Genomic DNA, 23,556 nt, shown 5'->3' with positions numbered 1-23,556 from the left:
TGAAACCTCATAATCCAGTTTGTAAGGAATGTCAAATAGGTAAGCAAATACGAACTTCTTTTAAGAGAATACCTAATAAATCTAATGATATTCTTGATTTGATTCATACTAACCTATGTGGTCCTACTAATACAAGAAGCTTTTAAGGAGATATATATTTCATGTTAATCATGTAGGTTGCTTTTGTAAGGGAGAAATATGAAGCCTTTGAGAAATTCAAGATCTTTAAAGCTATGGTTGAGATAGAGACAGGGATGAAAATCAAGTATCAGAGATCAGATCAAGGTGGTGAATTCATGTTCGATGAATTCAATAGCTCTTGTGAGAAAAATGGCATTAGGAGACAATTATCTGCACCCAAGACACCTTAGCAGAATGGCATTGTGGAAAGAAAGAATAGAACCATTTTGGATGCAGATAGAACCATGATGATGGAAGCTAATTGGTCTCATATCTATTGGAGAGAAGAAGTAAGTACATCTATTTATACATTCAACAGGGTTCATATCAAAGGAGATACCGGTAAGACACCTTATGAATTATGGTTTGGTCATTCCCCTACTCTTAAGTATTTCAGAATCTTTGGAAGTAAGTGTTATATCAAAAGAGATGATTCGATTGGAAAGTTTGACCCTAGATGTGATGAAGGAATATTTCTTGGTTATTCAACTAAGAGTAAAGCATACAAATTTTATATCAAAATATTGAAGAGAATTGTGGAGAGCACTAATGTGAAAGTGGATGAGTAGCACAAAGACCAAGCTAAATCTTATGACAGAGAACTAACAATGGAAATGATCATAATTGATCCACTAATGCCTATATTGAAACAAAATGCTAAACTAGTTACCCTAGTATCATCAAAAAACTCAACTGTAACTGAAGAGAAGCATAGAGAACCTGAAAACCAGAAAACACCAAGGTATGTAAGGCTAAATCTTTCTAAAAATTAGATCATTTGAGACAAAAACAAGGGAGTTATGACAAGAAGAAGAATGGAAAATCAAGAGGTATGTTTCATTTCTCATATTTAACCAACATCAGTAATTGAATCTTGTAAAGATGAATGTTGGATGAAAACTATGGAAGATGAATTAGATTAGATAGAAAAAAACAATACTTGGACTTTGGTTCCCTGGCCTAAAAATAAGAATGTAATTGGAACTAAATGGGTTTTTAGAAACAAACTAAATGAGGATGGAAAATTTGTAAGAAAAAAGGCTAGATTGGTTTGCAAAGGATATTCTTAGAACAAAGGAATTGATTATGGTGAAACTCTTGCACCACTATCCAGAATTGAAGTTGTTAGACTATTATCACTTATGTAACCTATAAGAACTACAAGGTCTATCAAATGGATGTTAAGTGTGCATTTTTGATTGGAGAACTAGAAGAGGAAGTCTTTATTGAGAAACTTGATGGAATTTTACTAATAGATGAGAAAAATATGGTTTGCAGATTAAGGAAAGCCCTATATGGATTAAAACAGGCTCCTAGAGCTTGGTAAGCAAGGTTGGATAAGTAGCTTTTGAAGCTTGATTTTATAAAAGGTAATGCTGAAAGTAACTTATATTATAAGATCACTAATGATGATATTCTGATTATTGAATTATTTATTGATGATATCATTTTTGGAGGTGAAGAAAAATTGTGCATGGAATTCTCTGATAATATGAAGATAATTTGAATTGTCTATGAATGGAGAAATAAGATTTTTTCTAGGTTTGCAAATTACTCACACTAACAAAGGAATCTTTATCTATCAAACTAAGTATCTAAGGGAATTATTGAAGAAATTTGGTATCGAAAATTCCAAACCGGTTAATACTCCTACAGTTACAAGTGAAAAATTGTCAATTAAAGATGTATCCCCTAGAGTAAATCCTACAAGATATAAATCCATGATTGGTGGTTTGATGTATTTAACTCAGACTAGACTGGATATACTGAATGCAGTTAGTACTATATCAAGATTTCAATGTAATCCAAGAGAAAATCATGAAAGTGCAATAAAAAGGATATTCTGGTATTTGCAAGGAACAACTAAATATGGTTTATGCTACCTAAAAGATGTCGACTTTACTTTATGTGCATATACAGATGTAGATTGGGCAGGTGTTGCTGATAACTAAAAGAACACACCCGGTGGAGCATTTTCTCTTGGGAAAAATTTGGTCTTGTGGATCAACAAGAAGCAGTCATGCATTTCTTTATCTACTGCTGAAGCTGAATATGTTGCAGCCACAACTAATTGCACTCAATTTCTTTGGATGAAGATGATGAAGGATATACAATTGAGTTGTAATGATCTAGATGTTATTCATTGTGCTAACTCTGTAGCTATTGACATATCAAAGAATTTGGTATTTCACTCCAAGACTAAGCGCATATCAATCAAGTATAACTTTTTGAAGGAAAAGGTGGAAGCAAAAGAAGTCAGATTGGTTTATGTGAACACTAAAGAGTAGATAGAAGACATCTTCACTAAACCTTTGTCTCGAGAATCATTTGAGAATTTGAGAGACAGATTGGGTGTTTCTACCCATCTAGTAGAGACTTAAATGATATAGATGTAAATCAGTCCTGTATGCATTATCAGAGCTATCCTTTTCTCCAGATTGATGAACTAATGCTACTACTCAGGAGGAGTAGTCAACCTTGAGATTTAGAGTTCATATTTTGTTTGATGTCTATGTCATATCTTTGGCATTGCTGTCAAAGGGGGAGGAATATATGTGAAAAAACATTTTTATTTATTTTTCAAATTGATTGCACTCATCAAGGGGAATGTGGTGGCAAGTTTCGTGGTATTTGGTCTTTTGATTCAGATCTTCATTGCTATATCATTTTATGGGAGATTGTTGAATATATGTGAAAAAATATTTCTATTTATTTTTCAAATTGATTACACTCATCAAGGGGAGTATGGCGATGAGTTTGGCAGTATTTGGTCTTTTGATTCAAATTTGGTTCAGAGCTTCATTGCTATATCATTTTATCAGAGATTGTTGGTTGTCTTTCATAGGGAGAGACTTGATTGACATTTCTTGGCAATTGGATATTTTTCACATGTAGTGTTGCCATCAATACCAAAGGGGGAGATTGTTGGCAATATGAAGGAATTGATTATGTTTTGCATTGATGTTTTGTCATTGATGTCAATACTAGCTGTTATGGTTGTTTACCAGCTTCTGGTAGAAGGATTGGATTGGGAATATTATCAGTTGATTGTCATTGGTATGATCTGAATGGTGGAATAAGTTTGTATGAATGGTTCATATGCTTCTAAAATATGTTTTAGTCAATTGGTATTGACTTGATAATCAGATGCTATCTTATTTTTTAGTAAGCCTGCTTTGTAGGTCCAATAAGGGTTTCACCAGCAAAGTTTTATTGAAGATCTTTGATATAATGCTAAGTGGTGTTGGTGCAACTTCTAGAAGGGATTAAAGATTTTGATGGCGATTGTGTTTGTTCCTTAACTGATTGGTACCATTGTGTTGGCATGTGTAGATCTAATTTAGGTTAGGTGCTATCTAGGTTATGGACCGGTTTCATGAAACATGGTGGATCTTTCTGATGCGCTTTAGAGATGTTTTATTGAGTGGATTATGTTTGTTTGGCCTTACGCCGACCTGTTTTATGATTTTACTTTGGGATTATATAATGGATCTATTGATTTATCATTTGGGAGTCTGACCTAATTTTTTAGGTCGAGGGCTTGTATAAATATTTGTAAGATCTCATTGTAGATCATAGGCAAGGAGCGAATAATGTAATAATAATTTGTGAAGAGGATTTGGTTGATCATAGGTGATCGATTTGGGTTTATGTAAGAGGTTTTAGACCTTTGGTATTGAGCTTAATCGGAACTGTAATCTAGCATGTTTCATGTTATCATAGGCAGTTCTTCTTTCAAGATTGTTGTCCAAATATTTTGCAGTGGTTGAGCTCTTTTGTAGTGAGTGAGACTCCATTGTGATGAGTAGTGTGCTCTAGCTAGTGTGCCTTCCTACATGTGCAGACCCCTATTGTAATCATATGATTTCTGCAGAAGTATCATCTAACTATGGGTAGGGTTTCCCACTGTGGTTTTTCCCTTTATTGGGTTTTCTATGTACAAATCATGGTGCTATGTGTTATAGTTGCATGGTATTGATTCTTTGGTTTTCAAATATGCTTTAATACTTTATCAGTTATTCTGGTATCTGTTTTCTTATATTTTGGTAAAAGGTTTTAAATACTTTAATTCACATAATCTGTTGACAACTAATTCACCCCCTTCTCAGTTGTCCACTAGTTATCCTAACAATCTTGTCCTAAATTTGGTCTTACCAATTGGGTCATGTTAGTGAAATGAGAGGTTATGAACACTTCTTTCAAAGATCTCCTTCCTAATTCTTTGAAGAAAGATGTTCATCTCCCTCCTCAAGAATACTCCCCTGATGAGGATCATTTTGTGCAAGAAGATGGTAATGTCCCTACTTTTCCTAGTATTGGCATTTCCTCTTTTTAATTTGACAAAAATACCACTAGAGATGATGCATTAATGAGAAATTCTTCTCCTTGCCCCGAAGCTTGTCTTACCCATAAAAATGCCTTAGAAAATGAAGATGAGATTATAATCAATTTTCTTAATGTTCTCTCCCCTAAAGATCCTATTGAACCCATTTTGAGGCAAGAGGATGATTTAAACATATTTTGTGATGCCCCCCCTCCTAAGGAGGAAGAATTAATGAATGATTTTATCCCTTCTCCCAAAATTGGCAATAAAAATAAGGACATCCTTGTGCAATATATTTCTAATACTTTATTCAATGACCTCACTATTTTGGATGAACCATTAGAAAAAGGTGTTGATTATTCTCTACCCTATGAGAGTAATCTCCTTGATAGAATATCACCTTCCATGAATCTCAATCATTCTCCCTCTTAAAAAATAGCATCTCCCTTTCATCAACTTGGTTCTACTTATAAGGACACCCTATTTCAAGGTAAGATTTTTGACATCTCTTTCAAAGGTCTCCGTCTCAAAGCTGAAATTTTAAAGAGTAATGTTGATCCTTCTCCTAGAGAGTCTATTCCCTATGTATATCCTTTGATGATAGAGGATGATATGACCTTTCTTACTAATACTCTTCCTTCTAAAACATCAATGTCTACTTCTAGCCTATCTCCTAAAATTGATCTTATTCATGATACCATTTTAATGCAAGAAGAAACTATCAAAAATTCTTCCAACAATATTGTTCATTATTCTTCTACAATTCATAAGGACTCCTTTTATATTCCAAAACCAACTTAAATCAATTCGATACATGTGAATGAAACACCTAATAAACCTCTCTTCACAATTGAAGGTGCTTGTCCTTCTCAAAGTTCTCAACATAAGCCTATCTTAGTGGTTCAAGGTGGTTATGCGATTGATTCTTTTTGCACTCCTAAGAAACCTATTATTATTGTCCAAGGAGGTTATCCTACTAAGAGCCCTTATGAGTATGCTAAGAAAATTACTAAAGAGAGTTATCATATGGTTGTTCATACCTACAACACAAGAAACAATAGGAAACCCAATCCTCCTCTAGTTATCCCAACTTCACTTCCTCCCTCTCAACCTACTCTTCCATAAGTACCTCATATATCACAAACTCTTAGTAAGGCGTATGATCTCATTGAACAACTTAAAGCTACTCCTACTAAGATTTCTATTTGGGATTTGGCTCAAACTTCACGTGCTTATCATGGGATGTTACAAGATGCTTTGAAAAACTTAGATGTCCCACATATAGTGGCACCTAATAACATGGCTTCCTTGATTGATCCTACAAACAAACCCAAAGCTCAAATTGTATTCACACAAGATGATTTACCTTCTCGTGAAATCCAACATCAATATGATCCTCTTATGATTATGGTTATTATCAGTGATAGTTCTATAAGATGAACCCTTGTGGACAATAGGTATTCCCTTAATGTTTGTGGTGTGGACTTAGTGGATAAGATTAATGCGGATAGTTGTCTCATCTAACCCACTTCTCTTTATATTCAAGGCTTCCATGATGTTTCTAAACAATATTTAGGTGTCATTATGTTACCTACACCTATTCATGTCATGCTTAGTAATTTGACATATAACCTTTTATTAGGCAGACCATGAATTCATAGCATGCAATTTGTCCCCTCAACTTTAAATAAGCAAATCAAGTTCATTTATAACAATAAGACATATACCTTGTTAGCTAACAAACCTTAAGAACCATTAAAATCTGAATCTTCTTGTTCAACTACTTCCCATTCTTCTTCAAATCCTCCTACTTCTTCAAATACATCTATTCCCTTTAATGATCTTGTTCCTTCTAGCACTCCTTACTCTTCTACTCAATCAAAATCTCCTCTCTAGGATATCTTTTCTCTGGAAGGAGTTCTCTCAGATGATTATTGGTGATCTCTAGACTTTAACCCTACTTTTTTAGGAGAGTATAGAGTATCTCAAAAAGAATCTAAGACTAAGAAGGATAAATCTAAGGAGGAACTTAAAGAGAAACCCACTTTGTGGTTGATTCTAATTTAGATATTTCTTCAAATCATTCCTATAATCCATATAGAAATGAGACCTATGAGACACAACCATCTCTTTCTGATTTTGCATCCCTTTATGGTCCTGGTTTTCACATTTTAGCTAAGAGTGTCTATAATGGCAATGGTTGTGGTGCAAATGAACAAGGAATTAAAGTTCCTTTAGAACATAACACACATAAAGATTCATTTGGACTTGGATATAATCCTTCTAAGCCCACTAAAGCATCTAAAAGACCATTTCTCAATGTGAATGCTATATTTAGTAGTGATGATGAACTCACCTCACTTAAGTCATCTTCTACCTCTTTCATTACTCATCCCCCTCATAAGAAAATCTTGGTGATGAACAAATCTCTTTATGTATCTCCTCAAGATATTTCTAATCCCAGTTATGAGAATTTATCTTCTACTCATTTTAAAATCCTTTCTTCTAGGAATAATGTTCTAATGAATTACACTTATCCCTCTCCTAATATTTCTTGTGTGCAAGAAAAGTATGACTTAGTGGCCTATTCTTCTCCTATAAACTTCTCTCTTTCTAAAGACTTTTTAACATTTGTCATCTTATACATGTTTTTAATTTCACTTATAGTAGAGCATTTAATATGTCATATTATAATACCTCATTCAATCTATCATGTCTTTAAATAACATTAATGGCTATTATGTTGCTCATCATTATGTGACTTTGGTAGCTCACTTATTAGGGGGCCATTGTCATTCATGATGGTACAATTTCACATGCAATCATACTTTTTTGAAGCAACATAATAGCCTATTTTTATCTTATCTCTTTTCCCTATATATGGGGTGGAAAGATTTATTTCAAACATCTCTCCTTCTTGAGATTAACATTTCCCCTTTGTGAAGTGTCAACGTATAAAAATGACCATATTCCTAAATGAATATTTTAAGTTCATTTCTCTATTTAATTAAATCCAATTTAATTAAATTATCCACCTTCTTCTATTTAATTAAGTAAAATACTCAATTTATTTAAATTAAATTCACTATACCCATTATTGAATAAATCATTTTATTCAATTAAATCCCCCCTATCCACTTTTAATTAAATTCAAATTTAATTAAATAGTTACCCTAAATTGAATAAATCTAATTTATTTAATTTCTCCAAATTGTAACCAAATTGAATGAAAATCATTTAATTCAATTAAATCCTATCATCCCCCCCATCCACTTGCAAAATCCCAAACCCCTTCCTAATCCCTTCTAGAATCTTCTAATCACTTCTAATCAGCCTAAACCCTCCTCTAAACTTTGTCACATCCCTAAGCAAAGGGAAGTCACTTCTCAAACCCACAAAGTCTTTGATAACCATTAAAGGCTTCAGGTCTTCAACCACTAAAATCCTCAAAGTCTTTGAAAACCATTGAAGGCTTCCAACCTTCAACCACTTAATCCCCAAAGTCTCCAATAACCATTAATGGTTAATTCAAACCCTCCCACATGGTTAAAACATTTGTTTTGACTCAACCTCTATCCAACCCAAGGGTCTCATCAAGCCATTAATGCTTTGACCATGATTATCTCTTAATCATTTGCACAAAGGTTTATCCTTAGATTAAATCTTAATCCATTGGGTAAACCTAATTTAGACTTGACCCTTAGCCTTTAGATAACCATGAGGTCTTCTCAGGCCTTTAATGCCTCCAACCTCTTCTCTCAACCCAATCCTATGTTGACACTTGTCACCATGTCATTGGTGCAAATTGTGCACATGGATCCCCAACTTTCAAGCTTGGCCCTTGATTAAACCTTTCAATCTTGACCATCCATTGCCTTGTTTGTGCTATAAATAGAGCTCTCATTCCTCCATTTCAAAATCATCTTTCAAATTTGTAGCATCATACTTATGCTCAAATTCTCTCAAGCTTTCATTTCATATATGCTCATAATTTAGCCTCTCTTTAGAATAGAAATTAGTCTAAATATGCATGTTTAGAATAAGTTCTTTATCATTTTAGCTCAATCATAGACTAAATATAGTATGCTAGGATAGTATTCATACTAATCTTGTCATCTTATCATTTAGTTTATCGCATTTTAGCATCATACATAGCTTACAACACATCTCATACTAAAATCTAAAAAAGCATCTCTCGTTCTCATATTTGCCATCCCTAAACCATTTTGCTCAGTAATCTGAGAGCAAAAACGTTGGTTTGAGGGACATTGTGAGATAGAGAACCATGGGACCCTCCTTGGGAAGCTGAGTAACACTACGTTACTCCATAGCTTGCACCAAGAAGTCATGTGTGTGTGTGTGGACTAGTATTAACAATATTTTCATATATTTAATTTTATTCGCCCACTTTTCCCGCATACATTTCTGGCGCCCACCGTGGGGCCCGAGCCCCAATAACACATCGTTTTTTGAAATTGATCATTTTTGCAGGTCCGCGGGAAATGAGAATCAGCGCATCGAAAAGATATATTAGCGCATCCGCCTAACAGTTTAGCGCTTCTAGCCTACTGTTTAGCGCGTGGGCTCTGTGTCTTAGTGCGTGAACTCTTTTCCTTAGCGCATGATTCTGTTTAATAAATTTTCCTGTAGGTGTCGACGTGGGCAAAACACATAGTAGCGCATATACCTAACAGATTAGCGCATACGATCCACATTTTAGCACATGTAATACATCTTCCAGCCCGTAGAATCTAAACATTAGCGCATCAGATTCAAACTTTTCCTGCATAACTGACCGCAGAAAAAACAAAAAAATAGAGTAGCGCATGAAACACATAGAGAAGCGCATCCCAGTAACAAAATAGCGTAGAAAAACAATTGTATAGCGCATCTGGAGCATATTGTAGCGCGTACAGTTTGTTTTGTAGCGCATCACAGACAAAACAAACAAACAAAAAAAAAAAAAAAAAAAATTTATTGTAACCGAATTAAAATTCTAGACTTGTAGAAGTCCCCCGAATCAACTAACGATTTTATCTTTTTGTTTGTTTGCAGGGTTATAACGGTTTTTGGCAGGTAAAGCGCAAAAATTCACTTTTACATCAAAACGATTTTTTTTTTTTTTTTTTTTGACCTCCAAAAACGAAAATTTTGCTTTGTTGACCATTTTTCACTTTTCTAGATTAGAAAATCTGTCTTTTAAAGATTAAAAAGAACATCATGTTTTTGTGGAGCAACATCTCTGCATAGATTTTAGCAAATCACTGATTTGAAAGGATAAAATAAGACCTCATTGTTTGCTTTGTCTCGAAAATGGAAGGTATATGCTCTCCCCTTAACTGGGTGATCAAAAAGCCAAACCACTCTTACGCTTTCAGTACTTCACGCATTTAAATCCTTTAGCAGGCCTGGCTTCTCGAGGAGTTGCAATCAACTCTTAAAGCCGTTTATGGCCGGTGTGAAGGGAACGACCTAAGTGGGGAACAACTTTGACGCCAAGAATTCCAACCCACTATAATCAAATGTGGAAAGTGACGAAAGTCCTTTTCAACGGTTGTGCGCAGTGATTAGCCTTCCCTCAGTATCTTTACGATACGTAAAGCCTTTGTTCTAAAGGTTGGGAAGCCTCCTGAGGGAGTTTATCACTGACGGTCGAACAGGAAGCCTGATTATGAACCTTAGAAATAGAAACCTTGAACCAAGTCAGTCGCCAAACATTGGCAATATCATAGTGCAAGGGTGGGGAAGAATCCGCCCCCAAGATTACTCACCATATATCTCCCAAGATAACTACTCAACTATGAAGCAATTCACTTTGAGTTAATTTCTGGCAAAAGGCAAAAAAATGGGCACCCTCTAGGGGGTGACAAGGTTGTTTGAGCTGACGGAGTATCAAGACTAGTGGGCTATGATATTGTCAATGACCTTTGAATAAAGAGTCTATCTAATGTGTCTTTTGTTGTAAATCAAACCAGTGATAACATCGAGGATTTGAACACATCCTCAAAAGAATATACACTCAATGTTTAGCATTAGGATGATCATTGTCTTCATGTGTGCTATGTATTCTTGTCACAAATGCTAAAATATCTTGCAAAGTATCTAACAATCAAACTCAAAAATCAGTTCAAACAAGGAAAAATCATAAAGTGGAGAAGATTTCCATATCCAACAAAACATCTTTTGAGATGGCTATCAACATTTCAACTATCTTTAGGAAAGACTTTCATCCAACAAGATTAGGGGAATACCAAACCAAGTAATCCTTTCTAGAAAAAGTTTTCAAACTTCTTGAGTATCCTTTCAAGTCCAATATCAAACGTGATCACAAGAAATCAAATCAAAACACCAGAGAATCATTTCCAAATCAAACAAGTTAGTCTTAGAACAAAAGTTGTCAAATCCAAAACTAGCTAAAGATAAGACTTTATCCTATCAAAATCAGGTATTATCATCACCTTGATCAAAAGGTCCATCATCTAAAGGATTCTATCAAACAACATACCAAGTTTAAACCTTAAGTTGTCAAATCAAGTTTCTATATCGGGAGACTTTATCCATATCATTTGACACACTTTGTCATGAGGGGGCATCTAAACCTTCATTTGATAAAAGTAGACTTAAGTTTTCAAACAAAGTATCTCAATCCAAACATCGAAGGAAACCAATGATCATTCGTGTATGACCACTCCTCATATTTTGAGACGAACAAGTCTTCATCACAAAACTAAGTTAAAGAAGAGACAACCTAGTCCTAAGACCCTTACCAAAAGGAGTAAATTTCTCTACATCAACCTATCAAAAACATCAACTTTGATCATTCATATGACCATCAAACCGAGAAAAAGGAAACTCAGTCAAAGGAAATAAGTCCTAGCATAAATCAAGATCACAATATCATGACTTCCCAATCTGGTCCCATTTTTGATCAAGATCCCACCTGTCAAGAATCTTATGATGATCCCCTAAAATTTTGGTATTCCATCCCCGATGATCCCCTTTCATCTCAATAGCAGAGTCCCATTCAACATCCACCTCCTAAGCAAGAGCATGATATCCCTTCCATCTCCTCCACTCATCTAATTCAAAATCAAGAGGAAAGCACAAACTCAAATGATCCTACTCCAAGTCAAGATCAAGATCAAGGAATGTCTTCTTCCTCCAAATCTATCTTAGGTCCTTTCATTCCAAAGTCAATCTCTTCATCCTCAAAATCTATCTTAGGTCCTTTCATTCCAAAGTCAATCTCTTCATCCTCCAAATCTATCTTAGGCCCTTTCATTCCACAATCAAACTCTTCATCCCTTTCATCCATCTTGGGTCCTTACCTCCCTCCATCACTAATCCATCACCTCAAATGATCCATAAGAAAGATCAACGAGGAGCACATCTTTGAAATTCTTTCAACCCTCTATCTAAACATCTTTCCAAAACTATTCTTCTATCATTTCCTCTATCTATTTTGGGTCCTTCTGTCCCAAAAATTCAATTTTCCTCCATCTCTTCATCACTTCTCAAGTACCAACACTCATCCTGAATACATTTCCCTCTATCCTTGCACAAATCTTCAAACATTCTATCTATTATCCAACACCTCTTTCCATCCCTATCATTCAATCCTTTGCATAAATCCTTCATCTGTGAAATAGGAATTTGTGTCATTTTGTCACATACTTTCCCATGCTCGAATCTAATGTTCAGTCCTTTTCTTAGATATCTATTCATGAAATGCTTCAGAATCCGAGGTAGTTCCTCTTTAACATTTTCTTTGGTTGGGATACACACTCAATCCAGAAAAGAACCACTTATCGTATCTTGGTACCGACATCTTTTGATTACTATATCTCATACACTTAATCGATTGCTCTAAAAATCATTGTGATCTCTTAAATTGAAGACATGGCTAGTGAAAAATCTAAAATCTTGCTTCAGTGCCACTGTAATTATCAGACCCATGTAAGTTTCATCACTTACAAGCCAATGCAAGAAAAAAAGAGAAAAAAAAAAGAAATATCAAAAGCATGAGCAAGAAAATGAATATCAAGAAAAGCAAAATGCAATGAAATGCAATATCAAAATGATTGGCTATGGGAACATGCAAGTAACTCCATCGGGGCTATGGACGCCTGGCTGGCAATGGAGCAATATTTGTGAAATTACATCGATAACCTCGTCGGGGCTATGGACGCTCGCTGGCAACGAGGCTCTATCCAAGATGCTTTTGAAGTTAAGGTAACTCATGTACCTAGCCATGTTGGATTCTGAAGATTACAATGATCATATGAGCCAGAATGAACCCACTTGCACACACATGGGTAATCAAAGAACTAAGTACCTTGATCCAGTTTGGGATTCTTCTTCCCTTTTGAGTCTGCTTCCTAGTTGCTAGAAATGTTCAGTTGAATTTTCCAGAGGTTCTAAGTGTGGGTTGGGTCTCTATCTTTGAAAAGTTTGAGAACACTTATTCAGATGGTGCTAAATACTATGACAATCTTACATATCACCTTTTTGCAAATGGAAACTTCTATGCTTGGGGGCAAAGTTCATCTACTCTATTCTTCCTACAATATCTCCCAAATCCTCTAATCCATATCCCTTATTCTATCTATTCATTTCTTCTATCATCCAATTCTTTCTACAATCTTGCTTCACTCTAATCCATATCCCTTATCCTATCTATTCATTTCTTCTATCATCCAATTCTTTCTACAATCTTGCTTCACTCTAATCCATATCCCTTATCCTATCTATTCATTTCTTCTATCATCCAATTCTTTCTACAATCTTGCTTCACTCTAATCCATATCCCTTGTCCTATCTATTCATTTCTTCTATCATCCAATTCTTTCTACAATCTTGCTTCACTCTAATCCATATCCCTTATCCTATCTATTCATTTCTTCTATCATCCAATTCTTTCTACAATCTTGCTTCACTCTAATTCATATCTATCTATCCTATCTATTCATTGCTTCCATCATCCAGTGCTATCTATATCCTATCTCTATCCATATCCCCTTTTTCATCCTTGATCTTGATCAAAACTATGGACAACAAATCTATTTTGGTTCAGTCATCCATTCATCCATTCCTTGTCTTGATATACATTGGGGCAACCAAATACATCTTTCTTCTAATCCAAAAACTCAAAAAAATCAAAATATCCAAAAACTCAAAAAAATCAAAATATCCAAAAAAACTCAAAAAAATCAAAATATCCAAAAACTCAAAAAAATCAAAATATCCAAAAACTCAAAAAAAATCAAAATATCCCAAAACTCAAAAAAATCAAAATATCCAAAAACTCAAAAAAAATCAAAATATCCCAAAACTCAAAAAAATCAAAATATCCAAAAACTCAAAAAAATCAAAATATCCAAAAACTAAAAATCGACAAAAATCAAAAAAATCAAAACAAAAAAAAATCAAAGCATGAACACATGGACCATCCATCAAATCAGATCAACAACAGGAGAACTCTCAAAGTCTACAATCAAACTTATCACATGTCTTGTTAATCAATCCATTACTTAAAATCAACATCAACATCAAACATGTCTTATACGGGGTACTCACTCTTTGAAACTAGACATTTCTATCAATAATCAAGTCTTGATAATCAATCCATCCATCAAACATCATTTTTCATCAAAGCAGAGTGACAAACAAACCATTAAAACTATTTCTCGAGTTAAATTTGTGCTAAAACAAAAGTTGTCAGAATCCTAAACAAATCGCATGATAAAAGATGTCTCTCTTATCATAATCCGGAGACCTCATCATCAGTATAAACAGAACCCTTTACCATCTTACGGATTTTTATCTCAAAAACACTTGTTTAAAATTTTCAAATTGTCAAATCCAGTTTCCAGATCGGGAGGCTTTTATCCATATCATTTGACACGCTTTATCGTGAAGGGGCAGCTAAACCTTCACTCTGATAAAGTAAGATTTGAAATTTTTCAAAAACAAGAATCAACTGAATCCAAACCAATCAAAGGAATCCATTGATCACTCATGCATGACTAATCCCCTTATTCTGAGAAGAAAGAACTTTTATCGTAACATCATGTTGAAGAAACAACAACCTAGTTTTTCCAAATTCATCAAGAGAAATAAGTTTTTATACATCAATCATCAACCAAATCATAACAATGACATCAATCAGTATGACTGCTGGATTTTATTATAGTTAGCCTTATCTTTATCAATTGATGGTAGTACAGGGTTCACAAATCATATTGTACATATCATATCCACCCATCTGAGACATCACCAGAAATTCACAAATGCTTATCAATCTTGGACATACTTAGTGTAGTCACTGCCCTTGGTTTCTCTGAAACAATTATCCAAATAATATCCCACCATGGCTTGGTGATCAGTATACATATACATATCAAATTAGTATCAACAATAAGGGGGAAAATCCTGACCTCGCTAGGGGCATTTCGCCTTCAAGATTTTCAACATCAGACCAAAAACGTAGTAAGACAACAAGGATCAAAACAACCAACAAATGACAAATGACAATGCGAGAAGGCTAAACATCACGAACTTGAACTGATTTCAACTGAACAAAGATCTATTTTGCAAAATGTTTTAATTGACAAGAATACATTCCAAATAGCATGCATGCTTACTTATGGTTGTTAATTTTTGCTTATCATATCTCCTGAGCACCTCTAGGATGTCTTACGACTAGAGAAGCAAGGAAGGAATGTGATGTTTTATTTGTCTTCTATCTGTGAGTGAAGTCTTTTACCATGCAAATTTTCCCTATGAAGAAATTCGGTGGCATATCGCTGAGGACATTTCGGATTTGTATGGGACAAAGGTTAACTCTTGTATGTTTACGCAATCCGCACTCAGGTCATCCTGGTTCAATTATACCTTGACGCTTGTGCTATCTTGCAAAATCAAATATCATGTAAATTTTTCTTAGGTCATTATGGTTCAATTATACCATTATGCTTGTATAAATTTTCAACATATCTTAAACAAATCAATGCTCAATGATGATATCTACAAAGAAAGCAAACAAATGGCTATATCGGATGGCAAATGCAGGACGAGGATGCTCCAAAAAAAAAAAAAAAAAAAGAAAAATATTAGTTGCATATCATTTTACAATTAGTTGCATATCATATCATACATCTCATTTTCAAAATATCATTCATCATTCATCATTGCATCCCTCGCATGCATATCTATCACATCATCATGGAATCTTTCTTCACTTTCATATCTTCTATCATTCTTCCAAACTACCATCATTCTTCTAAACTATCTTCTATCATTCTTCTAAACTATCTCTATCATTCTTCTAAACTATCTTCTATCATTCTTCCAACCTATCTTCTATCATTCTTCTAAACTATCTTCATCATTCTTCCAAACTATCTTCTATCATTCTTCTAAACTATCTTCATCATTCTTCCAAACTATCTTCTATCATGTCTTATACAGGATATATCGTTCCTGAAACCAGATGTTTTGATCAGCTCTTATATAGGCAGTATCATTCTTGAAACCAGATGCTCGATCATCCATGTCTTATACATGAGGTGTCATCCCTGAAACAAGACTTGCTCTCATTCCAATCAATCTAATCAATCTTATCAAACCCATGCATGCCATCACTATCTACTCTTCCATCTTTCAAACAACATTCTTCTGCTTTCGAGAGATCATTCATGCTTTGTGTGCACGAACGATCTCCCGAGGGGGCATTATCATATCAACAAACAAAGCATATCCAATATCAGTTTCCACATCACAACAAAGATATCAAAATCAAACTCACATCAACAACATGAAACAAATTTTCTCATCTACATCAAGTTCAAAAACCTATCATTTCATATCAACTTGTAACACAACTCAAGTTCTCAAAAACCATATCAAAACTTGTAAAACAACTCAAGTACCAAAATCACATAAACTTGTAAAAACAACTCAAGTTTCCCACCCATATCAGCTTGTAACACAACTCAAGTTTCCAACCCATATCGGCTTGTAATACACATCAGGCTTCCCACATCGAACTTGAAATAGAACATGCAAATAAATCATATTTTGATCAGAACAACACATTGATATCTACATAACTTGAAATATCTCACATCAAAACAAGTTATACCAACACTCATATTGGACAACTACATAAAATCATGACAGCACGACACAAATATCAAATCTGGGGCATCACACATACAATCAAATCTGGGGCATCACCATCAAAATATCGAATCTGGGGCATCACACATCAAATATCAAATCTAGGGCATCACACATCAAATATCGAATCTGGGGCATGACTTACAAATCATAAGAGCGACACAACAAAAATTGCATTTGATCATAAATCATGATAAGGCATCATTTTCTTTGAAATAACATGTGCACACACGTCACTTCAAAGAGGGGCAAAATGTAGACGTATAAAAATGACCACATTCCTAAATGAATATTTTATGTTCATTTCTCTATTTAATTAAATCCAATTTAATTAAATTATCCACCTTCTTCTATTTAATTAAGTAAAATACTCAATTTATTTAAATTAAATTCACTATACCCATTATTGAATAAATCATTTTATTCAATTAAATCCCCCCTATCCACTTTTAATTAAATTCAAATTTAATTAAATAGTTACCCTAAATTGAATAAATCTAATTTATTTAATTTCTCCAAATTGTAACCAAATTGAATGAAAATCATTTAATTCAATTAAATCCTATCATCCCCCCCATCCACTTGCAAAATCCCAAACCCCTTCCTAATCCCTTCTAGAATCTTCTAATCACTTCTAATCAGCCTAACCCCTCCTCTAAACTTTGTCACATCCCTAAGAAAAGGGAAGTCACTTCTCAAACCCACAAAGTCTTTGATAACCATTAAAGGCTTCAGGTCTTCAACCACTAAAATCCTCAAAGTCTTTGAAAACCATTGAAGGCTTCCAACCTTCAACCACTTAATCCCCAAAGTCTCCAATAACCATTAATGGTTAATTCAAACCCTCCCACATGGTTAAAACATTTGTTTTGACTCAACCTCTATCCAACCCAAGGGTCTCATCAAGCCATTAATGCTTTGACCATGATTATCTCTTAATCATTTGCACAAAGGTTTATCCTTAGATTAAATCTTAATCCATTGGGTAAACCTAATTTAGACTTGACCCTTAGCCTTTAGATAACCATGAGGTCTTCTCAGGCCTTTAATGCCTCCAACCTCTTCTCTCAACCCAATCCTATGTTTACACTTGTCACCATGTCATTGGTGCAAATTGTGCACATGGATCCCCAACTTTCAAGCTTGGCCCTTGATTAAACCTTTCAATCTTGACCATCCATTGCCCTGTTTGTGCTATAAATAGAGCTCTCATTCCTCCATTTCAAAATCATCTTTCAAATTTGTAGCATCATACTTATGCTCAAATTCTCTCAAGCTTTCATTTCATATATGCTCATAATTTAGCCTCTCTTTAGAATAGAAATTAGTCTAAATATGCATGTTTAGAATAAGTTCTTTATCATTTTAGCTCAATCATAGACTAAATATAGTATGCTAGGATAGTATTCATACTAATCTTGTCATCTTATCATTTAGTTTATCGCATTTTAGCATCATACATAGCTTACAGCACATCTCATACTAAAATCTATAAAAGCATCTCTCGTTCTCATATTTGCCATCCCTAAACCATTTTGCTGAGTAATCTGAGAGCAAAAACGTTGGTTTGAGGGACATTGTGAGATAGAGAACCATGGGACCCTCCTTGGGAAGTTGAGTAACACTACGTTACTCCATAGCTTGCACCAAGAAGTCCTCTGTGTGTGTGTGGACTAGTATTAACAATATTTTCATATATTTAATTTGATTCGCCCACTTTACTCCATAGCTTGCACCAAGAAGTCCTAAGGTGTTACTCAGCTTCCCAAAGAGGGTCCCATGGTTCTCTATCTCACAATGTCCCTCAAACCAACGTTTTTGCTCTCTGATCACTGAGCAAAATGGTTTAGGGATGGCAAATATGAGAACGAGAGATGCTTTTTTAGATTTTAATATGAGATGGATGTTAAGCTAGGTATGATTCTAAAATGCAATAATCTAAATGATAAGATGACAAGATTAGTATGAATACTATCCTAGCATACTATATTTAGTCTATGATTGAGCTAAAATGATAAATAAATTACTCTAAACATGCATATTAGTCTAATTTCTGATCTAAAGAGAGGCTAAATGATGAGCATATATGAAATGAGAAAGCTTGAAAGAATTTGAGCATAAGTGTGATGCTTCAAATTTGAAAGATGATTGTTAAGAATGGAGGAATGAGAGCTCTATTTATAGCACAAACAGGGCAATGGATGGTCAAGATTGAATGGTTTAATCAAGGGCCAAGTTTGAAAGTTGAGGATCCATGTGCACAATTGGCACCAATGACATGGTGACAAGTGTCAACATAAGATTGGGTTGAAAGAAGGGGTTGGAGGCATTGAATGCCTGAGAAGACCTCATGGTTATCTAAAGGCTAAGGGTCAAGTCTAAGTTAGGATTACCCACTGGATTAAGAGTTAACCAAGGATAAACCTTTGTGCATATGATTAAGAGATAATCATGGTCAAAGCATTAATGGCCTGATGAGACCCTTGGGTTGGATAGAGGTTGAGTCAAAACAAATGTTTTAACCATGTGGGAGGGTTTGAATTAACCATTAATGGTAATTGGAGACTTTGGGGATTAAGTGGTTGAAGGTTGGAAGCTTTCAAAGGTTATCAAAGACTTTAAGGGTTTTGGTGGTTGAAGGTTGAAAACCTTCAATGGTTATCCAAGACTTTGGGCCATTTTGAGAAGTGACCTCCCTTTGCTTAGGGATGTGACAAAGTTTAGAGGGGGGTTATGTTAATTAGAATCGATTAGAAGATTCTAGAAGGGATTAGAAAGGGGTTTGGGATTTTGTAAGTGGATGGGGGGATAATAGGATTTAATTGAATTAAATGATTTAATTGAATTAAATGATTTAATTCAATTTGGTTATAATTTGGGAAATTAAATAAATTAGATTTATTCAATTTAGGATGACTATTTAATTAAATTTGAAATTAATTAAAAGTGGCTAGAGGGATATAATTGAATAAAATGATTTATTCATTAAATGGTATAGTGAATTTTATTTAAATAAATTAAGTAATTTACTTAATAAAATAGAAGAATGTGGATAATTTAATTAAATTGGATTTAATTAAATAGGGAAATGAACATAAAATATTCATTTAAGAATATGGTCATTTTTATACGTCTACATTTTGCCCCTCTTTGAAGTGACGTGTGTGCACATGTTATTTCAAAGAAAATGATGTCCTATTATGATTTATGATTAAATGCAATTTTTGTTGTGTCGCTCTTTTGATTTGTCAGTCGTGCCCCAGTTTCGATTTGATGTGATGATGCCCCCTCGGGAGATGAATCAATATTTTTTGGAAAATTTTTTATTTTAAATTGATGAAGTTCGTATGATGTGTAGGATTCCGTGCTTGTAGAAAGTGTGTAAATTGATTCATCTCCCGATAAGTTACAACTGTTTTGGTGTAGGGGAGACCGCGACCATATTACAGGTCCAGTTGGCTAACCCTAATTTCATTTTCCTCTTATAAAAGGGGAAAAGGGGTTGATTTAAAGTCATTTGTGCTTTGTTGACTTTGAAGAAAAGAGAATTGGCTCTGGAGAGAAAATGCCTATTCCTTATCATAGACACCGTTTCAAGCGCCTCCGGAGATATCGGAGACCAGTAGCGCGTGGACCACTAGTAAGTCAACATTTTTGACCCCTTTTGGATTTTTCATTTTGTCATTTTCAGGTGTTTTTTGAATTTTAAAGTTTGGATAGTTCGTTTTAGCATGTCTAGGGTCAACAGTAGCACATACGAAGTGTAGAATAGCGCATCAGATTTAAATTTAGAAGTTGTGTCCGAAAATGTTTAGTTAGCGCATAGGATCTGTAGGTTAGCGCGTGTAGATAAAATAGCGGATGCAAAGGTTTGGGTAGCGCGCAGGGGAAACAGGGTAGCACGCAGGTATGACTAGCGCATAGGAGCTACCGGGGTTCGCATAGGCAAAGGGGTTTAGCGCGTAGGACTAGCCTGGCGCATAGGGCTAAAAGGGTAGCGCCTAGGAGGGATATGTTAGTGCGTAGATAGGTTCTAGCGCATAGGATAGATTAGGTAGCGCAATGGAAGAAAAGAGTAGCACATAGATATATTCTAGCGCATATGACATAGAGATTAGCGCATAGGACAAGCAGCCTGGCGCGTGGGTTTGTTTTAGCGCATCCAAAAATTTGTTTACAGTTTTGACCAAATTTGAAAAGTTGTATTTTTGTGTGCCTGTCACATTGTGATGTATTTATCCAAGATGAGTATTTATATAACTTGTTTTGATGTGCAATTTTCCAAGTTATGTATAGATTATCAGGCTGTTGTTTTGATCAGAATATGATGTATTTGCGTTGTCTGTTTCAAGTTCAATGTGTATGAAAGCCTGAGTTGTTTTACAAGCCGATATGGGTTGGAAACTTGAGTTGTTTTACAAGCTGATATGGGTGGGAAAACTTGAATTGTTTTACAAGTTTATGTGATTGTGGTACTTGAGTTGTTTTACAAGTTTTGATATGGTTTTTGAGAACTTGAGTTGTTTTACAAGTTGATATGAAATGATAGGATGTTGAACTTTGATTGTAGATGAGCAAATTGTTTCATGTTTTTGATGTAAGTTTTATTTTGATATCTTTGTGTTGATGTGGAAACTGATATTGGATATGTTTTGTTTGTTGACAGGAGCGATTGGGTATTGTGCAGTTGAGGGAGAGATTCTCGAGACCATGGACGCTGATACCACATCTGTCACAGGCAGATTTGGACATTATAGAGAGATGTGGATTGACCTTGCTTCTAGATATGCCTCGGTTCACTATGAACCGGGGACTGTTGACAGCATTGGCAGAGAGATGGCATAGCGACACGAACACCTTTCATTTTGCCACTGGAGAGATGACCGTGATATCAGAGGATTGCTACCACATTTTGCGCATTCTTGTGGTAGGGGCATTGTTACCCTACGAGCAGTCAGAGGAGGGTGGCACAGAGGCACTGCGCCGTATATTTCATGATGAGACTGTCTGTGGATACGAGATCCCCTAGCAGGAGTTTTTGGATTTGGATTATGCACCGCTGCCATCTGTATTGGCAGGATTCATTGGGGGATTCCTTTGTCCTGATCGTAGGTCAAAGGGATTTTCAGTAGGATGGGGGCTGGTCCTAGAGCAGATGGTTGCACAGGGTCAAAGATTTGCGTGGGGGTTAGCGATGTTGGCCCATCTTTACAGGAGCCTGCATGAGGTAGTATACCTCGGTTATGGGAGCTTATCAGCGGGCATGACCCTATTACAGGTATGGTGCTGGGAGCACATCCCAGTAGCGAGGCCATTGGCAGATAGAGATAGGCTCGTAGGTACAGCATACGCCTATGGATATAGAGGCCTAGTTGTCCAGCGTAAGCTGGGCAAACTAGAGCACTGGAGGAGAGTTTTTGATGACATAGATACGGTCACGTGGAGACCGTATACAGGTTGTGAGGTATGGGCGGAGGATGGTATAGAGATACCTTTCATTTTCATGATGAGGTATCTAATTGGGAGGACTCCATTCGTCATTGAGCGGTTTTTGGTGACCCGAGTTTTGCGGCAGTTCGGGAGGCAGCAGGGGATTCCGTAGGGAGCGTGCTTGTATGCATGGCGGCAGCAGGATGTGGCCGATTGGGGGCCAACTATTGATAGTGTCGTGGCCATAGAGGCGTTCACAGGGCTGGTAGGACAGATCTGGGACTATGCCCCAGAGATAAAAGATGCAGGGATGACTAACGAGTTCGCTCGTTTGTTTGCTGCACGGGCAGTAGCGAGGATCTCAGATCCAGAGGAGATGAGGCCAGCATTTGATTCGGATGGAGAGGAGGGGGGAGATGATGGAGATGACAGAGACAATGGAGATGATGGAGGAGGTAGAGGAGCCAAGGGGAGGCAGGGTGGCAGAGGTGTGCAGAGAGCAGTACGACAGGGTAGGATTGAGAAGGGGAGAGGAGGATTGGCCATTGGAGCCGGGAGAGAGGGGAGAGTGACAGAGGTGCTAGCTGCAGTGGGGGGAGAGGAGGAGGTGGTGAGACCAGCATAGAGGAGGAGGGTAGATATACTCCCACCTCCCGTACCTAGGACAGGCCGAGTGGGAGGGGTGGCGCCAGCACAGGTACCACTGCGGGTTTGAGTGCCGGGTCATGTAGAGGATGCTCAGATCCGGACCCTATAGATTACTATTCAGCAGCTACAGGCACAGATTTTGACATATCAGCAACAGATCTCGCAGTTGACCGCTGAGAGAGATACTGAGATAGAGCGGCGGGGTCGAGCGGAGGAGGCGTTGGCGACTGTGCAGAGAGCAGCGATGGGTGGTCAATTAAGAGACACCCTTAGAGAGCTGACACGGAGAGTGCAGGAGGCTGATTATTATAGACAGCATTATGAGGCTGCAGTACCTAGAGATTCGGCGAGTGGAGAGCTTTGCACAGTCGAGATCGAGCCGATCTCGAACTGTCGGTACATGATCTGAGAGCCGAGGTGTGACTGGGCCGGCGAGACAGGACCCTCCTAGAGATCCAGGGGTGAGTGTATCTGGAGCGAGGCAGGACCCTCCTAGAGATCCAAGGGCGGGTGCATCGGGAGCAAGACCATCTCCGTCAGGAGATAGTCATACTTGAGAGACATGGTCTCTGTTGTATTTTTGGATCTTTTGTATATTGTGTACTGGACATAGTGTTGAGGCACATTTTGTAGATTATGATCATTTTTGAGATATATATATGGATGGCATCATTTTTGGATCATGTGATGTGTTTATGGATGCATTGTTATGTGTGCTACTTCCTTTTTATATGATGATGTAATGTTTACATATATGATGTAATGTATGATGCAGGATGTATGTTTTTATATGC

General features: G+C 36.1%; 1 protein-coding gene across 1 annotated transcript in view; it reads left to right on the top strand.

Moving 5' to 3' along the window:
* Nucleotides 1-23,171, top strand: part of LOC131038795 (patatin-like protein 2) — a 75,072-nt gene extending 51,901 nt beyond the window's left edge. Inside the window, exon 9 of the mRNA XM_057971340.2 lies at nt 22,887-23,171. Within this exon, the coding sequence (XP_057827323.2) occupies nt 22,887-23,171 (285 nt within the window). The remainder of the gene's footprint in view (nt 1-22,886) is intronic.
* The last annotated feature ends 385 nt before the right edge of the window (nt 23,172-23,556 follow it).

Source organism: Cryptomeria japonica, chromosome 8 (assembly GCF_030272615.1).
Source record: "Cryptomeria japonica chromosome 8, Sugi_1.0, whole genome shotgun sequence".
NCBI classification, from domain to species: domain Eukaryota; kingdom Viridiplantae; phylum Streptophyta; class Pinopsida; order Cupressales; family Cupressaceae; genus Cryptomeria; species Cryptomeria japonica.
This window is presented reverse-complemented; position numbering and strand designations above follow the sequence as displayed.